Source organism: Anser cygnoides, chromosome 17 (genome assembly GCF_040182565.1).
Source record: "Anser cygnoides isolate HZ-2024a breed goose chromosome 17, Taihu_goose_T2T_genome, whole genome shotgun sequence".
Taxonomy (NCBI): domain Eukaryota; kingdom Metazoa; phylum Chordata; class Aves; order Anseriformes; family Anatidae; genus Anser; species Anser cygnoides.
This window is the reverse complement of record NC_089889.1, coordinates 2,151,071-2,167,921: the sequence shown is the minus strand read 5'-3', so window position 1 is coordinate 2,167,921 and position 16,851 is coordinate 2,151,071. Positions and strand designations below refer to the sequence as shown.

Below are 16,851 nucleotides of genomic sequence, written 5' to 3'. Positions count from 1 at the left end.
AAATTCAGACTTTACCAAAGTAACTTTTCAGTCAATAACAACAGACTCAAAGGTAATCAAGAACTTGCAAAGTAATTAATTGCCGAGTTAACAGTGGAATTAGATGGTTTTGCCTCTCCCTTCCCCTCCCCAGATGAAATTCTGCATGCTGGGACAATTTAACAGGATGTTCTCAGATATTCCTCATTATGAAAAAAGGAAGTATACTTATACTATTCAATGCTTCTCCTTGTGGGAAAACCAAATAAGGACAACTGCAGATCCTTTCCTTCCCTTTCTGTAGGAAATACTTTCGTACCTTGTGTAAGGTATAGTGCATAGGAGGCCAATGCTATTTGCACAAGCAATGGGGTAGCGAGCACACAGTGAGACCACGGACGTCATAGTCTCTCCAAAAGCTTCCTGGACTTGTTCCACCATCCCACCACACGTGAGCTCTTCAATTCTGTTAGCAGCAAGACATTTGAAATCATAATTTTCTAGGTTAAATAAAATGAGCTTCCAAATATAGCTTTAAAAGAGTTATCATATATTAAGAATTACCCAAGGAAGATTTAAAAGCAAAACAGCAGGTCATTTATTTAATGTTTTAATACGAAATACATGTAAACAAGGTAGTAAGGAAGTTTTACCTGAGACATAACTGAAATTTGATTACAAACAAAATACTTGCAAAATATTCATCAAATCTAGATGATAGTGTTAGTATTGGCTATATCTACACTAATGCCTAATTGAAGTGAATTTAGTATCTGCCAGATAATAAGATACCCTATAAACCCACCTGTGAACATCACATCAGTATGAAAGGAAAAGTTCACCTGCTGTCAAATAAAAGCATTTCCTTAAAAGCTTCTGCCTTTTCACCCCAGAAAGTCTAATATAAGTGGTTGTTAAAAGCTTAGTTCTGCAAACTTGAGCCCACGCAACTAATCACTTCTCACAGTTTGTTTTATGCAATACAACTTGCTACTTTCTACAGAGACCGAAACATTATTTTTAGAGAAAAACAAACAAACCTTGGTCCTCCTTGAAGTACCATGGTCACTGGGCCTACAAGATGTGTCACACCACCAACCCGAACAGCTGCTGTCAGCAACTCTCTCATGTGCACTAGGGCTTGCTTCCTTGTGTTCCCACGACGCCACCTGGTCTGAGCAGCTAGCAGAAAACTGCTGCTGGATACCTATGAGATATTATATATTTATTGACACACAAACAAGACACCTCCCTTCAGCATGGAAGTTTGTATTTGAAAATATAATGGATTTAGAACATTTTAAATGACTCACCGCTTGGTCAGGATTTGTTCCAATGAAAGCAAACAGTTGCCCCAGTAAGACACTGTATGTAGGTTTATCTCTGCTATCCTCAATGGTCAGTGACTGCAGAAGAGTGAAAGAGCTACTTCTATGGCTGGTAACATGGCGTCTCCTATGAGAACATATGATAATTAGGCATGGTTGCAGCTACGTTGACCCAATTAAAACAACAAAAATAATGGGAAACTTTGCAAGCATATCACTTAACAACACAGGCCACATCATTGTAAAGCAGCTTAGTAGAATAAAGCCTTGTATACCTTTGACTTGATCTAGCAAACTCAATATCTTCGTTACCAATCATTTCTAAGTCAGATGGTGCTGACATACTGCGAAGGAAGACGGGCTGGCGGACTGCATGAGATATCACTTTTGTTTCAGATGCCGATTTACAGGCTGCAACATTAGACAATATGAAAGAACATTACTCCTGGTGTAGTAGGTTATTTACTAACTGCTTTTAAAAATCACTGTGGACATTCCAGTAAAAAATGGATGGGGACAACACCCTTGCACTTGCAACTCAGTTCAGAGATTCTTATTCTACGTTTTCAGATATTGTTTCAAGTTAATTATGTTTTGATCAGGTTGAACTTCCTCCTCCTCCAATAAAGCAGGAGACTAACATTTAAATTCAACATATTATTACTCAGATCTTAATTTACCATCATATGGCAATCAGGAAAACAAAGATTCAACTTAATTTACTGCAAAAGAGCTTATTTAATTTGAAAAGGTAAAAAAAGTTTAATTTTAAGGGAAAGCAAGAGAAGGAATAAATTATATCTTTGGCTATATCTTGGGGGGTGAAGAAAAAAAAAGTACAATGCTGGTAATGAGATGTTTACCTGGAGTTTCTGCAGGGGTACCAGATATACTTCTTGTGATGCCAGACTGTGCTGCAATAGTGACATGTAATAACAACTCTGCTCTGTTCATCAAGCTCTTAACTAATGTTTTTGTTTTTGCCAGGGGATGATAGGTCCTCTGAATCAGTGAATTCACCTCTTGAAAAAACTTCTCCCTGAGATTGTGAAAAAGAAAAACAGAAGAAAACTCAGTTACATTGTACTGCCTTCTGGAAAACTGTGAGACAAGTTATTTTAAAAAAGACACAGCAGCAAACTACTTTTTATGCCAAAGTAGAAAGAACAAAAATTAAAGAACTAGATGATTTGTTAAATAAGTATTCCCAGCTGTAGGTACTAATATTAATTACTTAGGCCAAGCGTTTTCTAAAATTTTAATCATATTGCTAGACAGACAGAAAAATTAAGTTTATAAGTATCTGTATCCCTGATTAGAAGTTCATCTGAACGTTTACAATTCCAAAAATTGTTTTTTCTCCATAGGTTTACAAGCTTTTTAATGCATCAGAAATGTTTTGAAAACATTTAGTGCCAGCTTCTATTTCACACCATTAAGTGTCAGATGGTATAATGAGATTGGAGGGCCAACGTCAGTATGTATTTTATGTACACATGCAACCTTAATCCTGCATACTTTCTTACAGAACTCACAGAAATTCCACAGCTGCTTAAAACGGTGCACTCAACATCCAGCTACTAACCTTAATGCCAGGACCACATTCTCGAGATCACTTCCATCAAAAGAAACTTCTTTCATTGAACACAGAAGTTCCAGTTCTTTCATCTTGCTCTAATCAAAGCAAAGGAAAGGGATGAACATGTATTGAAAGAGCAGCCTAAAGCATGAGCACATACAGCAGCCGCAATGCTTACCTCATTGAAGTGATAATCATAAAAGAACGGAACATTGTTCTCCAGCTTTCCATGCATGGCATCATCTACCTCATTCTGCCATTTCTGTTCCAGCTCAGCCACACTCTAACAAAGAAACAAAAATAAGACTTACTGCACTTGTTCATCTTAATAAATAGAAGAGATCTTTAAGGAAAAAATATATATTTTGTACTTTTAGGTTTCTACAATGTTCTTAATGCACCTTTATTCCCAAACAAATAAGACGACTTATGTTTTATCTGTGTAATTTTGTTTTTACCTGTAGTTGTCTCTCCATGGCGTTTAACTTCTTAAAAGTCTCTCCCATAATTTTACAAAGTAAATCATATTCCTCAGCATGTTCTTCCTGATACTGGAAGTTTATCAGGGACTGGAGTGCATCAACCAAATTCAAATGTTTAATCACACATGAAACTACCATCTCCTCCATTACTTCAGGCTGAATCACTTCCCTAGGGTTATAGGTAAATCCAAGCTGATTAAGCAAGAATAATGAACAAACTTCGACAAATCATATTTGCAACTTGCTAGACACTGCATTCACAAACAGGTATTTACAGCATATTAAATACATATCATAAAGCTGGCAGGCATGCTGCATCCTTACCATTGCTTTTTACCTCACTTTGGCACCAAACATTTCAAACAATAAAAATCAAGTTAGCAAAAAAGAGCAAAACAATGACTACTTACTTTATACTAGGTCTAAATTGAGGCCGAGCACGTCCAGAAATTTCCCTGAGTTTTATCATGATCCCTGGAGGCAGCCTAATCCTAGGCAGATCAAAATAGTGTCCAACGGGAGGCACTAGAACATCAGAAGGATATGTGAATTCTCTGTCTTCATCTATAGTAAGAGGCAGTGGAGAAGGACTTGGTGTAAGGGCTGGAGATATTACGCCATTAGCTTCCACCTGCCACTGGCACCTGGAAAAATAAGATAAACAGATGAAAAGGATATATATATAGATAGATAGACAATAACCTTAAAACATGGGACTTGAGCAGAGATACAAACGCCATACTCCTTTAGAAAAGTACATGGGAACTCAGACAAAATTTTTGTTTGTTTACCTTTGTAATAGTTTAGATCTGAGAAGCTCTTGACAGGTTTCTTCATCTTTGGTAATTTCTGGTCCATTGTATAAAATTCGAAGCATAGAACAAGCTAACACAGAAAGGCCAAGTGCCAGGTCAACTAAGAATGGCAAGCCTCCTGACACATCCTCTGAAGACTCCTGTAGGAGGAATAGCAATCAGTTGCACTAGTCAATTGACCATGAAGTCCTTCCCTAACATATTTCAAAATAGGATATCTATATATCTTGTGTAGAGGTATACTGAAAAAATGCTTTAACAATTAAAAGCAATATATAAGAACAACTCAAGACAACAATGAAAAGATTTGAGCAATATTTTTTCCTGAACCAAGATAAAAAAGTGGTAAAGTTATTTTTGGTTCAATCAGTCCTTGGCCTGCATATCTTTCATCTCAGACCTAGTCCTAGCTCCTCAGGAGTGGGATTCAAGTTCCCCCCACCCCCCATTTGGAAATGGAGTTATTCCATCAACCATCTCTTCAGAGAAATGCTCATCTACAAGCAGCAACAGATGTTAGTGACTTCATCCAAGTCCAGTGTCAATGACAAGAGATAGATAAGACATCTTCATAAAGCACTAAGCATGCTACAGACCATGCTGCAGGGCATCTCTAGCCAAGGATGCTAAATGTCTAAAACAGAGATCTTTTACACTGTAGAAACGTCTTGTTTTACAACCAAAAGCCAGTAAGCTGTTACTGTTTTAAATCTTAATACTAAGCCTCATTTCTGAAGCGTACTTCTATTAGATTTAACGTATGTAACAGAAGATAAGTTTAAGCTGAACTCGTCCCATGGAATCTGTCACGTTTGAGTACCTGTGCTCGAACAGTGCAAGCAAAGCCCCACATAGCTTTGTCTGGAGTGTTGTGCTCACGACCACTCCGCATTTCAAAGGAGAAGGTGACCGTATCTCCTTCCACCTTAAAATTTTGAAGGGGAGGAGGAGGGAAAACAAAACAAAACAAAAACAAAGAGATACATTTAAGAATTGAAGCAAACAGAGGCTTTTCATAAAAGTGCCTTAATTTATGGAATAGTATTTTCCATGACAGTTATCTAAGTACTGTTTTTTATCTTCAATTATATACTTTGATTTAAATTTCTTCTCTTTTTGTAAGAGTATCTTTTAGTGGACAAATAATACTTTAACTTTGCTGATGGCTAGTTATAGTGAAAAAACAAAAAGGTTGTAGAGTCACAAGTAGAATTTACCAAGTCAACCCATGTTACGTGGCCTTAGTTTTCATCAAAACACTTCATTTGTCTGCAAAAAACAGGCAATAATCAATAACTCCCTTCCTTAAGGCAGGAAGGCAGACAAGCTCCTCAAGACGAACGTCTACGTGTTAATAGAAGATTTTGCTAAATGAACAATATGAAATCTAGGTCTGAAAATTCACCAAAATTCCATTAATTACTAACAATGGAGTGCCTGTCCGAAGTTGCCTTCCAGTTCATTACTTCTTATTCTTCTTTTTGGAATTACGTTTTGTTATGTATACAAGCTCAGATTTAGCAGGGACAATGTAGCAGCACAAACACAATAAAAAAAACACTGAACACAATCTGAGGAAATGTAGTGCAAAATTCTTGAAATACTGAAGTTTTGACAAGTTTGAGATATTTTTCAATCTTAGTTTTACTGAAAAAAGTATCCAATATAATTTTAAAACATTACACAAATGGTCAGAGAGTTGCTACATTTGCAACTTGTTATATTTGTGGGCTATCACGAGAATAAAAAAGCAATCATGCCCATGGGCCTTGAGAATATATGCACAGCCTCAGACTGGGCAAGAATTCCTCCTAGGAGGATAGACTTATGAGAACAGTAATGCCATTAGAGACTCCAGGACTTGGAACACACTACTAGTGAATTCCAGTAAGAGGTAACAGAACAAGGTAAACTCAAAGAGAAGAATCACACATGGGTAAGATAAAAGTTGTTCCTCAAGGACATAACAGCCCACTTAAGAAGCAATCTCATCATGGACAACCATACACTTAAAAGCTTGGACTTCATTGCTCTAAGGTTTAAAACAGACTTGACAGGGTTTCCAAACAGGATTTTTCTATGTGAAATATTGTTGGATATAATACTGTACCTTTACTAAGTCTTTCGGCCAACCAGTTCCTAAGACACTACGGCTGCCATATCCCAGTGTATTGCCTCCATACTCAGCAACCTTCCTACTGTTTGTGTTAGGACCAGCATAGATCACCAACTTCAAAACATAAAATACACTGTTAGACTGTAAGAGAAAAACAAGAAAATCTAATAATAATAATAATACTTAGCACTTACACCGCGCTTCATATTTTCAAAGCGCTTTATCTACATTAACAAATCCTCACAACAGCCCTGTGAGGTGAGTTGGCAAGTATTATTATCCCCATTTTACAGATGGGGAAACTGAGGCAGAGAGGAAGTTCAATGACTTGCCCCCAAGGTCACATAGCAAGTCAGCAGGATAACTGGGAGCAGAAAAATCAGGAGAAATCCTAACCTCCAGTCCTCATGCTGAGCTAACTAGCATATACTGCCTCTAAAAATAAAGGGCTCCCATTGAAGTTGGTATTTTATCAGTGACTTCACTGGGAGCACAATAAGACCCAAAGATTTCTGGAGGAGTTTAACCAGTAGTGAGTGACATTAATGACAGTCAGTATCACAGGACTTGCTCTATAATGTCGAGGAATATATGGCAACAATTAATAAGCAGTACAAGTAGCTCTCTGATTATACAAAGAAAAATGGGTGCTATTAGCCGTGCTCTTGAAATTGAAGATTGTTTACATGGAGTAATAGGAACAACTAGCTATTAATCTAAAAAAGTAACCTTTCTAGTTCTGCCCAGTTTACACAAACTGTGCTGATCTACAAAGTATGCAGCCGGATTAAAATTTGAGAAATAACAAAAAAATGATCAACAGCAATAATGAGAAGGAAATCAAACTTTGAGAATCTGAGCCATCATGAAATGAGCTTAAAGAAGTGGAAGAGTTATGAGTTCATGGAGAAAAACAAAAAAGTCCACACCTCTGGAGCTAGCAGGTGTTTCAATATTTTATCTATTTAATAACTACCACTACTTCTGACATCTGTGGCAAAAACTTTTCTAATTATAGAGTCTAACTCTTAACAAAGAGATCCAGACTATTGATAGGTTTTAAACAGTGAAACAACCACTGGATATTGTGTTCTGAAACAACATACCAGAGGAATTAGGCACATACTATTTTTGGATTGTTTCTTCAAGAATAACAGAAATGAAACAGGAATTGCATATCTTCCCTTCCCTGCCTTTTCATGTCAACAACTTGTATGTTTTCTATCACTCAGTCTAGTCTTCTTTGTGCTGAGAACTCAAGGACTCCTTTAAAAAGTTAGTGAATAACTAACTTGTGAAAAGTGTGAAACTTGTGCAATGCAATAAATAACCTCTCTGCATTGTGTACTTTACAACCCTGAAGCAAGTAGACCGTAACGTTAGTGCACACTAATATCTTATCAGTTAAAACCTCCTTCATTACCCTGACCGCTGGCAGTAAGGTGCCAAGAAAGCCAAGGGGCAGAAAAGATGAAAATGAGGAGTGCTGCTCACAGAAATATATATGAAAGAAGGAATTTCTGAATTGGCCCTGGCTTACCTTATCGTAATCATATTGTGAAGAGCATCTGTTGTCAAATCTAAGATATAAACAGCGGGCTCCTGGTATATGTACAGTTTCTTTAAACTTATAGTTATCCCTGACAGGATGAACTGTTTCTACAGTCTTCCCAGCAGCCCAGGGAGCAGGGATCTTCAAGCCTGTAAGAAAACCTGGTTCTTCCTTCTCTTCCAGCATTCTGAAATAACAGCGAAAAATCAGTTTCTGAAATTCAACACACAGAATTGTACTATATATTCAAACATCAAATTATAAAATACTTCCTAACACCTCTCAGTATTGATACATAGAGACACAGAATAGTGACTCCTTATTTTATGCGTAGTTGTACTGAAGGAACATGCAAAATTTAAACAGCATGAACTCCCTATAATACACATAACTATGCCAATCTCTAACTTGTCAAATCTGAACTTTTCCCTACACTTGCAAATTTCCAAATTATGGTAAACAAGTTAAACATACCATAAAAAAAGAGTAAATAGTATTATGTAAGGACTAAAACATATGATTGGTAATGCTAAAAAAATCATTCTGGGACAGTACTCAAAATTGATTACATTGTCATAAAAGAATATGCTTATTATTTCACTGAAGCTTATAATTTGGAGGAGGAACAAAAATAAACTCTGAGTTTTCACACAGCATATTATATGTAATCACAAGTTGTTCAATACTACAGATTCTGCAATACTACAAATAGATATGATGAGCATGTTTTATCTAATTTAGATGAGCTTTTCTGTTTCTAAGCAGAGACTGCTCAGATTTGAGTTGAGACAGGATTTTAATGCAGAACTTAAAATTGCTGTATTACTCTATGTAAATTAAACCACTTAATCTTTCCAATATTGTTTTAATATTGTATTTCATGACCCTAGAGTAATTTACATCTTCTCATGATGGTTTTCCTTAGTCTAATTTCTTAGACTAGAACTTAGACTAGACTTAGAAGAGAAGCATCTAGAATTAATACATAATGCTTGAGGTAAAGGAAAAGGCAAAATAAATCAAACTGTGGAAACACCCTGAAGAGATCAAACACTTAATTCCATATGCCAAACAATTTTAGAATGAACCACCTTTTATAAAGACTTCTATATCTCTCAGACAGCCTTATATAAAAAAAAAAAATCAAAGCTCTAATAATTTTATTTTTTTAATTTTTAAGAATGCTGCCTTAAGATTTATTACATAACAATGGTCATATGAATATTACAGTTAATGTTGTTCCATGAACAGACCCAAATGTGAAAAGAAAATCACCTCTCATCAGGTAACAACTTCCCTTTCTGTTCTGACACACCACTGGGCGAACTGTTTAGTTCTGAGAAAACTGGAGACTGAGTTTTAAGCAGCAGTGCAGTCTGTAGGACAAAATATACAATATTAGAAATGTGCAAATAGCATACTATTTTAAGACTGAGTTATTGAAATGTTATGAATTATACTGTATGCTGTTATTGGCAATTAATGATTACTTGGTACTACAGCTACTAGTGCTTTTGGCACTGCTGAACAATTCTTAAACTATGACCTGTGCATCACTTACTGCAGAAAGCTGACCAAGATCTACAGCATTTTAGAATACCTACAGTGGAAAAGATGTCGCATGTGATTGCTGACACAAAGGCCATACCTGACTTGTGTAAAGAACCAGCTGCACCAGCTGAGGCATCAAGGCATCAGCCATAGTTAAAGTTTGCAAATTTGGATGCATCAGAGATGTCAGAAGGACAGGAAGCAGGTGACCAAGCATTGTAGCCTTTGTAATTTGTTCCAGGCCTTTTAATCTGTAAAAATCAAGGTTTACATAGTAACAACTATTTTCATAATATATAGTATCTCTACTATTCTTAGTAATCTGTTTAACTTTGTAACTGTACAACCAAATAATTCAAAATTAGTAGAAAACATTTACATTGTATTTAAAAAAAAACTTTTATCTTGAAGACAGTTTCTCTGAAGTGTTAGCATCCCAGTTTTTGCTGTCAATTCTTATTAAACAATGACAGAGCAGAAAACGGTAAATCAAGAGTTTAATAATTACTCAGCAAACGATAAAGTCCCATGTGGATGGGATGAAAGTCCACATCAAACAAATATTTGTTCAGTATGTATACTAAGTTCCTAGCACATGTAGCTCAAAGTACTGTAAAAGAATCTCCATCTGCAAAACAATATTTGAGCATGAAACCCATCTGAAAAAATCTCATAGAACTTTTATTGTCAATTAATAAAAAAACATGTCCAGCTACTAGGAGTGTAAACAATTTTAAAAAGAGAAATTTGAAAATTGCCCTAGCTTATAGGAATATTCTCAGCTGACAAATTAGTTTCCAGTTACCCTGCTCATAAACACCATTGTCAGACTGAAAACTTACAAATTTGAAGAGTTCCTACTACAATCTAGTAAGCTAGCAGTACCAACATGGAGAGTCTGATTCTAAATTCTTCAAAACGTAAGCGCTAAGCAAATGCTTTATTAACAAACAGTTCCTATACATTCAAAGATCAAGTATGAAGTTATAACAATGAATAAGTAATGCTAAATGCACTTGCACAGTAAGCCACAAAAGCCAGTAACTTACTGTTTTCAAGTTAGCTTGTCTTACCTTTGCTCTCTATCAACAATGTCACTGTTAATTAGTGCTGTAGTGACTTGCTGCAGCATTTCTAAGACTTCATCACATCCCGTCAGAATTTGCGTAGCAAGAGACAAAATGCTGGTCTTTAGCTCCTATGTGCAAGAAGAGTTAAGATACTTAAATTCTTAGAGCATAGAAAAAAACAATGACTGAACAAAATGATGGATTTCCAAATTAAAATAATGATAATGTGACCTGGCAGGCCTGCAGCAGTAGATTCATCCAAGACTTAAATTTGATTAATGCTAAGCCCCAAAGTGCTGGGAGAAACTAGGTGCATATTACAGCATGCACATCCAGTTTCTAGAGGGAAGGAATCCCCAAGTCCAGCATAGGAAAGAGAGCTGTTAGCCAGCCAAGGTAGAGCATTGGTGAGAGAATGTCCTAGCAGGTATGAGGATCACTGTAGAAAGAGAAGCTGAACAATGAAAACATGGGTGAATAGTGAAACAAGAAAAGTACTACAATATTTAGCATTTACTCAACGAGCCCAAACAAATAACTTTCAACTGCTATGGATTACAAAAACACAGTCTCAAAGAGTAGCAAGACAAAACCAGCTCAACAAACAATACCAGAAATTCAGAAGTCAATGCTTTTACAGAGGAATTATTACTGTTACAAAAACTACTATTATAAGACAGTCTGCACAATAGGACAAACCTGGCTTCTGTGAGTTCAAGACTATTCCAGCAGTAATATGAAACGACAGTGTTTTAACAAACCTTATACCATCAAAGCAACCAACCCTTGTCCTCTAACAGTCTCTTTGGCACAGACACTGATGGATGATGGTTTACATAGAAACAAAAGACGGTTCTGCATAAACTTTGTAATTACAACTATGAAAAAGTCAGAAGCCAGGTAAGAGAAACGAGAAAACCCTTTCCTACGTAATCCTGAAAAATACTTTTTCAGGTTGCATAATGATGATGGAGAGAAGGCAAGATGTGGGGGTAATATGATTAGAAATGATTCCTGGCACGTGAATTTCCTGACTAGCACATATCTATTAAAATGCATTTTTAACCTCATGAAACATATATTAAAGAAATATTTGCTCTCACTAACATTACAGAGCACAAGCTGAAATTTCAAACATAGAAGAACTGCAGGCCTTAGCTCAAGAACAGGAAAAAAAATGCCTACGGTAATTTAACTATACCAAGAGTAAAAGAACTGACAAAACAGCTTAAGAATGCATAACAGAAACAAGAGGTGTCAGAGGAATATTGACTGTAGAGAGCCATGCTGGAATAAAACTTGGTGTTTACCTGTACCTTCAATGTCTCTCCCTGCAAGGAGCTGTCACTGTCATCATTTTCATCAGGTTTAATCAAAATAGTGTTACTGAGGAGGTGGTTCTGTACAGCCATCAGATACCGCAAGCATGAAGATGCAGCCTTTAACATAAATAAGTACACTGTACATTATCTAAACACTTTAATCAATCTTGACACAGGCAATCCCTTTACTTAGGAATAGGAAAGAGGGAAAAAAAGTATAGGAAAAGGACAAGCAAAAACAAAATGCTATTTCCTTTGTACAGCTTTTTTTTGCTGATTTACTACAAGCTTTTTAATTCACGTGTAAGAAAAACTAGTTGCAAAATACTGAATGTTGTGAGATAGCATGCAAAGCATACAAAGGATTAACATTGTAGTTAAATACATAGTACTAGTAGTAATGCTAATTAGTAGTAATACATAGTATCATTATAGTAATACTCTAGTACAGTAATTTTAATGCCACTATACAGCTAAATTTTGTTCACATTGCTGAGGGCGATGGTTCCATGCTACTACTCTTCCCAGCCTGCTGCAGTATAGGCCATGACTTTCTGTCCCACCCCACATTTGCTTGCGAGCTCCCTTGCCTTTGCAAGCAGCCAGATCAGGGAGCTGATCCCACTGAAAACATGTATGCATAGTATGTATAAAAAAACACAACTTCCATTCATTTTTCATCTATAAATGATAGTCTTTTCTGCTTGTGTGAATCATTATTCAAAACAGCAAAGTTTATTTTCAAGTTGTTGTGAAGCTTTGAAGATTGAGACACATAAGATTCCTTTAAACTGAGAAAGCTACTGAAGCAACAGGGAAATATGCCCATACATAAACCAGTTTTAGCATTACTGAACAATTTACTTTGCCATAAGAAATTCTTTCTTTCTTCTCTGCATAGGATAAGCAAAATACATTCTTAAACCATATTTGTTAAGACACATAACTATGAAAGTTACACCCTTATACACTCAGTAAAGATGATGGATTTGAGGAGGAAAAGAAGCCAACTGCAATTTTTTTTTTTTTTTTTTAAGTCAAAACACATCTTACTTACAGGCACAGTTGAAAGAAGCTTTTGAAAATCATCTTTAGATACAGTTTGGCACTTGGTGATTAAGACACAAGATTCTCGGACAACAATCTTGAGAATGTAGTGCAACAGCTCATCATTTAGTCTTTAAAAATGCAGGAAAAATGCAAAAATATTAATAAACTAGTTATTGTATATTTTGTATAGCTCATTTCAAAAGTCTCTGGAATCTGCATCATAAATCATGTTAAACTAAAACAGGTATCTGTTCAATTTCAGAGATTCAGACTCAAAGAAAAACAAGCCCAAAATGTTTTAACGCCAATGTAAAAGAATATTATTGACTTTCTGCACTGCACTGTTAGAAGTCTATGACTTGCTGGGCCAAGTCTTTTTTAGGAGTCGTTACTTGAGGTACTAGAGATTGACAGTTTTACTGCTGAAAAGCGACCTAACAGTGATACGGAAAGCAGTACCATAATGTCGTACTTATGAATTATCACCTACATTTACTACATGCATGGTAAACATCAGGGAATCCAAGCCTAGGTTCACACACAGAGGTTCCCAAAGTTTACCCTAAAACCTCAAACCTCTCTCTCTCTCTCTCATTTGAATGAAATCCTACCCGCCATGGACACAAAGATAGCATTTGAGGTCACACTGCTCTTAAGATAACAAGCAACTTCAGCAGAATTTTATTCCAAGTTTATCTAAACCAAATAACAGAGATACCCAACGTATAAACCAAGGGGGGGAAGGAAGCATATTGTTTCATTTTACCTATAGTGATCATCATCTTCACTTCCAAATCTGTTGTTCTGAAGCTGTTCAGCTAAATTAGTCAGGATAACATCACGAAGTTGAGAGAGACCACTATTTCTCTCTCCTAAAACAGAATGCAAAAAACTTTTGCAGAACAGAACTTTACAGAGTTTATTTATTTCTATTTCTTCAAATATCGTGCTGAATGTACGCTGCTTCTCAGAAATAGCTCTATTTACAGTGTAACCCAATCCCCTGTTGATATTATAGACTATTAAAACTTACTGTGCACATAGTACTATTTTAAATCCCAAAGATGCTGATGCCTGAACATGTTGCTATGAGGTAACAAATTACCACGCATTAACTGCTTCTGTGTCCAGACAACCATTTCACAGTGAACATAAGCAGATTCTTACTCTTTTCACTGAGGACTAAAATTACTTCTGGTTACTGTAGAATTGCCAGGTATCATTAACTGCTAACTAGGTGTCCTAAAATATAAGCTAGACCAGAAAAATCATTAATACTGACAGAAGAAAGCTATAATTCTTTTAAATTTCAAACAGCTTCCTTGCAAGTGAAATTTCCTTTTCTACAACTAACACGCACTTGTCCATGTAGCCATTCGGAAGGCAGCTTCAGGTTTTGAAGCATTCCATAATTTTTCCTAGGAGAGGCTGGATTTAAAAACAGACTGTACTCAGTATTCTGAACTGGCCTTCCTCCAAAGGAGAAGTATTTTCATATTTTATTTTCAATTAGAAATTCTCACCTTCAGTTAAGACCAATTTCAATAAATTATTGATTTCTGCTTCTCCAGGATACAGGATATTTAAACCAGAGCTAAAAGAAAAAACAAAAGTAGGATCATTTAACATACATAAGAATGAACAAGATCTCAACGGACTTGTGAAAATAGCATCACAGAATCCCAGCTCAGTATCTGATGTACCATTTAGAATTACTAGGCAATAGCTTCTTCCAGCTTAGAAAGAAATGAAGTGTCATGAAATAAGCACCCGCTTTCTCTCAGAAATTCTGGTAATCAACTATGTTTTATTGTTAATTTAGGTCCAAAAGCTTCTCTAAGAGCTAATTGCTTCCCTCTGAGAAATTCCACATTAAGAACTTGTATATATGACAGCACAAACATTTCTCAATAAATAGACACATCAGAAAAAAATGGATGCTGGCTTAGAGAGTGAGTCAAACAACTCTGGTGATGGGACAAGAGAACAACAGAAAACACAACAGCCAGTAATCAGGAACTCACTACTGTTGAAGTTTTATATAAGGAGCCAATCTTTAAGTATAAGTTTTCATCTAAACTAAGCAGAAAATCCTAGAACTAGCAACTCAGGAACGGCACAGCTATGTTTGAATACTCTTTGTGGAGATGTTTTACCCCTCTCACTTGTGATGAACTTCATCCTTTCTACATGAATTACCACATCAAGGTAGAAAAATCACAGTAACTTATCTGGAGTTCGCAGCAGTCTGAAGTGTTGAAACTATTACGCAGGCTTTTTTCCTTCTACAATTTCCCCGTCCCCACACCCTTTTAAAAGTATTTTTTATAGAGAAGAAAACTGGTATGCTTTTCAGCTTCGTACTGAGAGTAAAGATTATTGCAGCTCCCCACCCTCTGGCTCATGCTGACCAACTTGTGATTCAAACACCAGGAAAAGTTATCATACACTGCAAACTAAGTATGAGGTTTCTATTGGTATCTTAATCCCACAGTCAGAAGACGAGAGGAAGAAAGATATTACCTACTCCCCACTTCTGATTCTGTATAATTAAGAGTCTTTGGCAGATACAGAATTAAACAACAAAAATGCAGCTGCTGTCCATAGAGTTGATGCGATACACTTCCCCCACCCAACCTAAAAAAAGAACCTAAAAAAAGCTACATAATGATACCAAAGATGTGCTATTATTATTCTTCACTCATTCACATAGTTGCATAAAGCCACAAAAATTTGGGATGTCATGATTCATACCCCCCAAAAAAAATCAAAAAACAAAAAACCTCAAGCAGGTTGATTTTCAGAAGATTTAGTTCTCAACCTCTGGACAGTTTCCCACTTGAAAGCAGATTATATTCGTGCTTGGGACATTTGAAACAGCATTCCCTGCCCTTGAGTTTTTCATTATCTCATTTTTGTGATATACAATCACAATTTTTACTGGTTTTCAATAAGCATTGAAGAAAAGCATTCTAAAGATATTCAATAAAAAGCAACAAATTAAAAGAAGTATGTCAATAAAGTAATTACTGTTATTTGACTGTCATCAGGGCAAACATACTGCATTTGCCTTCTTCCACAAATATAGACTGAAATAATTTCAATCACACTAAATTAATCTAAATTGTATTATATAAAAATGTAACCGCTGAATACAACTCGAAAGTTTATCTGTTGTAACATTATTTGACAAAAAATATTTACCTAATAGCTAGGCAAACCTCCTTCTGAATTTCAGAGCAAATCTGGTCCCTCGGTGCCATCAACAACTGCCAAAGTAAAAGGCCCGACCTTCTAACAATATCTCTGTTTCTTTCAGTTTGTGGGCTGAAGAAGAATTTAAAAACCACCTAAGAAAAATTAAACACAACGACAGTAAAAACCATGCAAACAACATTCAAGTTCTCATTTTCTGCAGTTTCTCAAACTATTTGCCTAGGTCGCTAAAAATCTCAGTCAGAAATTGAAGTTTGATTCCCAAAATTCAGTACTTTAGCAACCAGACAAGCTATTTTTCTTCTTTCATCTCCTGGCAGAAGAAAGAAATTAAGTAGTAAATACGTAACTTATCTGTATTCCACCTTTAACTGGAAAGGTGGCAGTTATGTTTAAACTAGCACTCTCAAGTGGGTGCATAAGATACTGCAAAGCCTCTGCTAGGTGAATCTACGTTAAATTGGATGCAATTGGATGGAGTTGGGGAGATGTTCTTGTACCTGAAAGACAACAAGGATGCAGCGTATTATACAAGTATCTCCATTCACCATAGCTTTCTCCATAATGTCACAGATACTGCTGAGATGATGTGCTTCAATTGGATGCTGCTTCCCCAAAAAATTTGTTATGGGAAGATTGTTGCTGGCTGCAAGCAGATTGAGTTGGTGGATACACATAGCACCAACATGGTGCAGTAACTGGTTAATAACCTCATTTGTGGTTGTTGCATCCCCTAGAAGAAGAAAAGCAGTTTAAACACTGGCTACAAATAGATTATAGGATTAGAATTT

The 16,851-nt window shown here is 36.1% G+C and overlaps 1 protein-coding gene across 5 annotated transcripts in view; it reads right to left on the bottom strand.

The window, feature by feature from the left end:
- The window catches only part of HECTD4 (HECT domain E3 ubiquitin protein ligase 4), a 71,873-nt gene that overhangs the window by 31,811 nt on the left and 23,211 nt on the right, over window positions 1–16,851 (bottom strand). For 2 of the 5 annotated variants that reach the window (XM_066979328.1, XM_066979332.1), the window contains 22 exons: window positions 16,561–16,793; window positions 16,049–16,194; window positions 14,368–14,438; window positions 13,611–13,716; window positions 12,852–12,972; window positions 11,783–11,911; window positions 10,476–10,600; window positions 9,500–9,653; window positions 9,127–9,227; window positions 7,840–8,038; window positions 6,294–6,440; window positions 5,004–5,108; window positions 4,160–4,323; window positions 3,779–4,012; window positions 3,345–3,537; window positions 3,065–3,169; window positions 2,893–2,981; window positions 2,171–2,346; window positions 1,583–1,718; window positions 1,293–1,434; window positions 1,020–1,186; window positions 299–445 (listed from right to left, as the gene is read on the bottom strand). In XM_066979328.1, the coding sequence (XP_066835429.1) occupies window positions 299–445; window positions 1,020–1,186; window positions 1,293–1,434; window positions 1,583–1,718; window positions 2,171–2,346; window positions 2,893–2,981; window positions 3,065–3,169; window positions 3,345–3,537; window positions 3,779–4,012; window positions 4,160–4,323; window positions 5,004–5,108; window positions 6,294–6,440; window positions 7,840–8,038; window positions 9,127–9,227; window positions 9,500–9,653; window positions 10,476–10,600; window positions 11,783–11,911; window positions 12,852–12,972; window positions 13,611–13,716; window positions 14,368–14,438; window positions 16,049–16,194; window positions 16,561–16,793 (3,190 nt within the window). The remainder of the gene's footprint in view (window positions 1–298; window positions 446–1,019; window positions 1,187–1,292; window positions 1,435–1,582; window positions 1,719–2,170; window positions 2,347–2,892; window positions 2,982–3,064; window positions 3,170–3,344; window positions 3,538–3,778; window positions 4,013–4,159; window positions 4,324–5,003; window positions 5,109–6,293; window positions 6,441–7,839; window positions 8,039–9,126; window positions 9,228–9,499; window positions 9,654–10,475; window positions 10,601–11,782; window positions 11,912–12,851; window positions 12,973–13,610; window positions 13,717–14,367; window positions 14,439–16,048; window positions 16,195–16,560; window positions 16,794–16,851) is intronic. The other 3 variants (XM_066979330.1, XM_066979329.1, XM_066979331.1) reach the window with 3 other exon arrangements.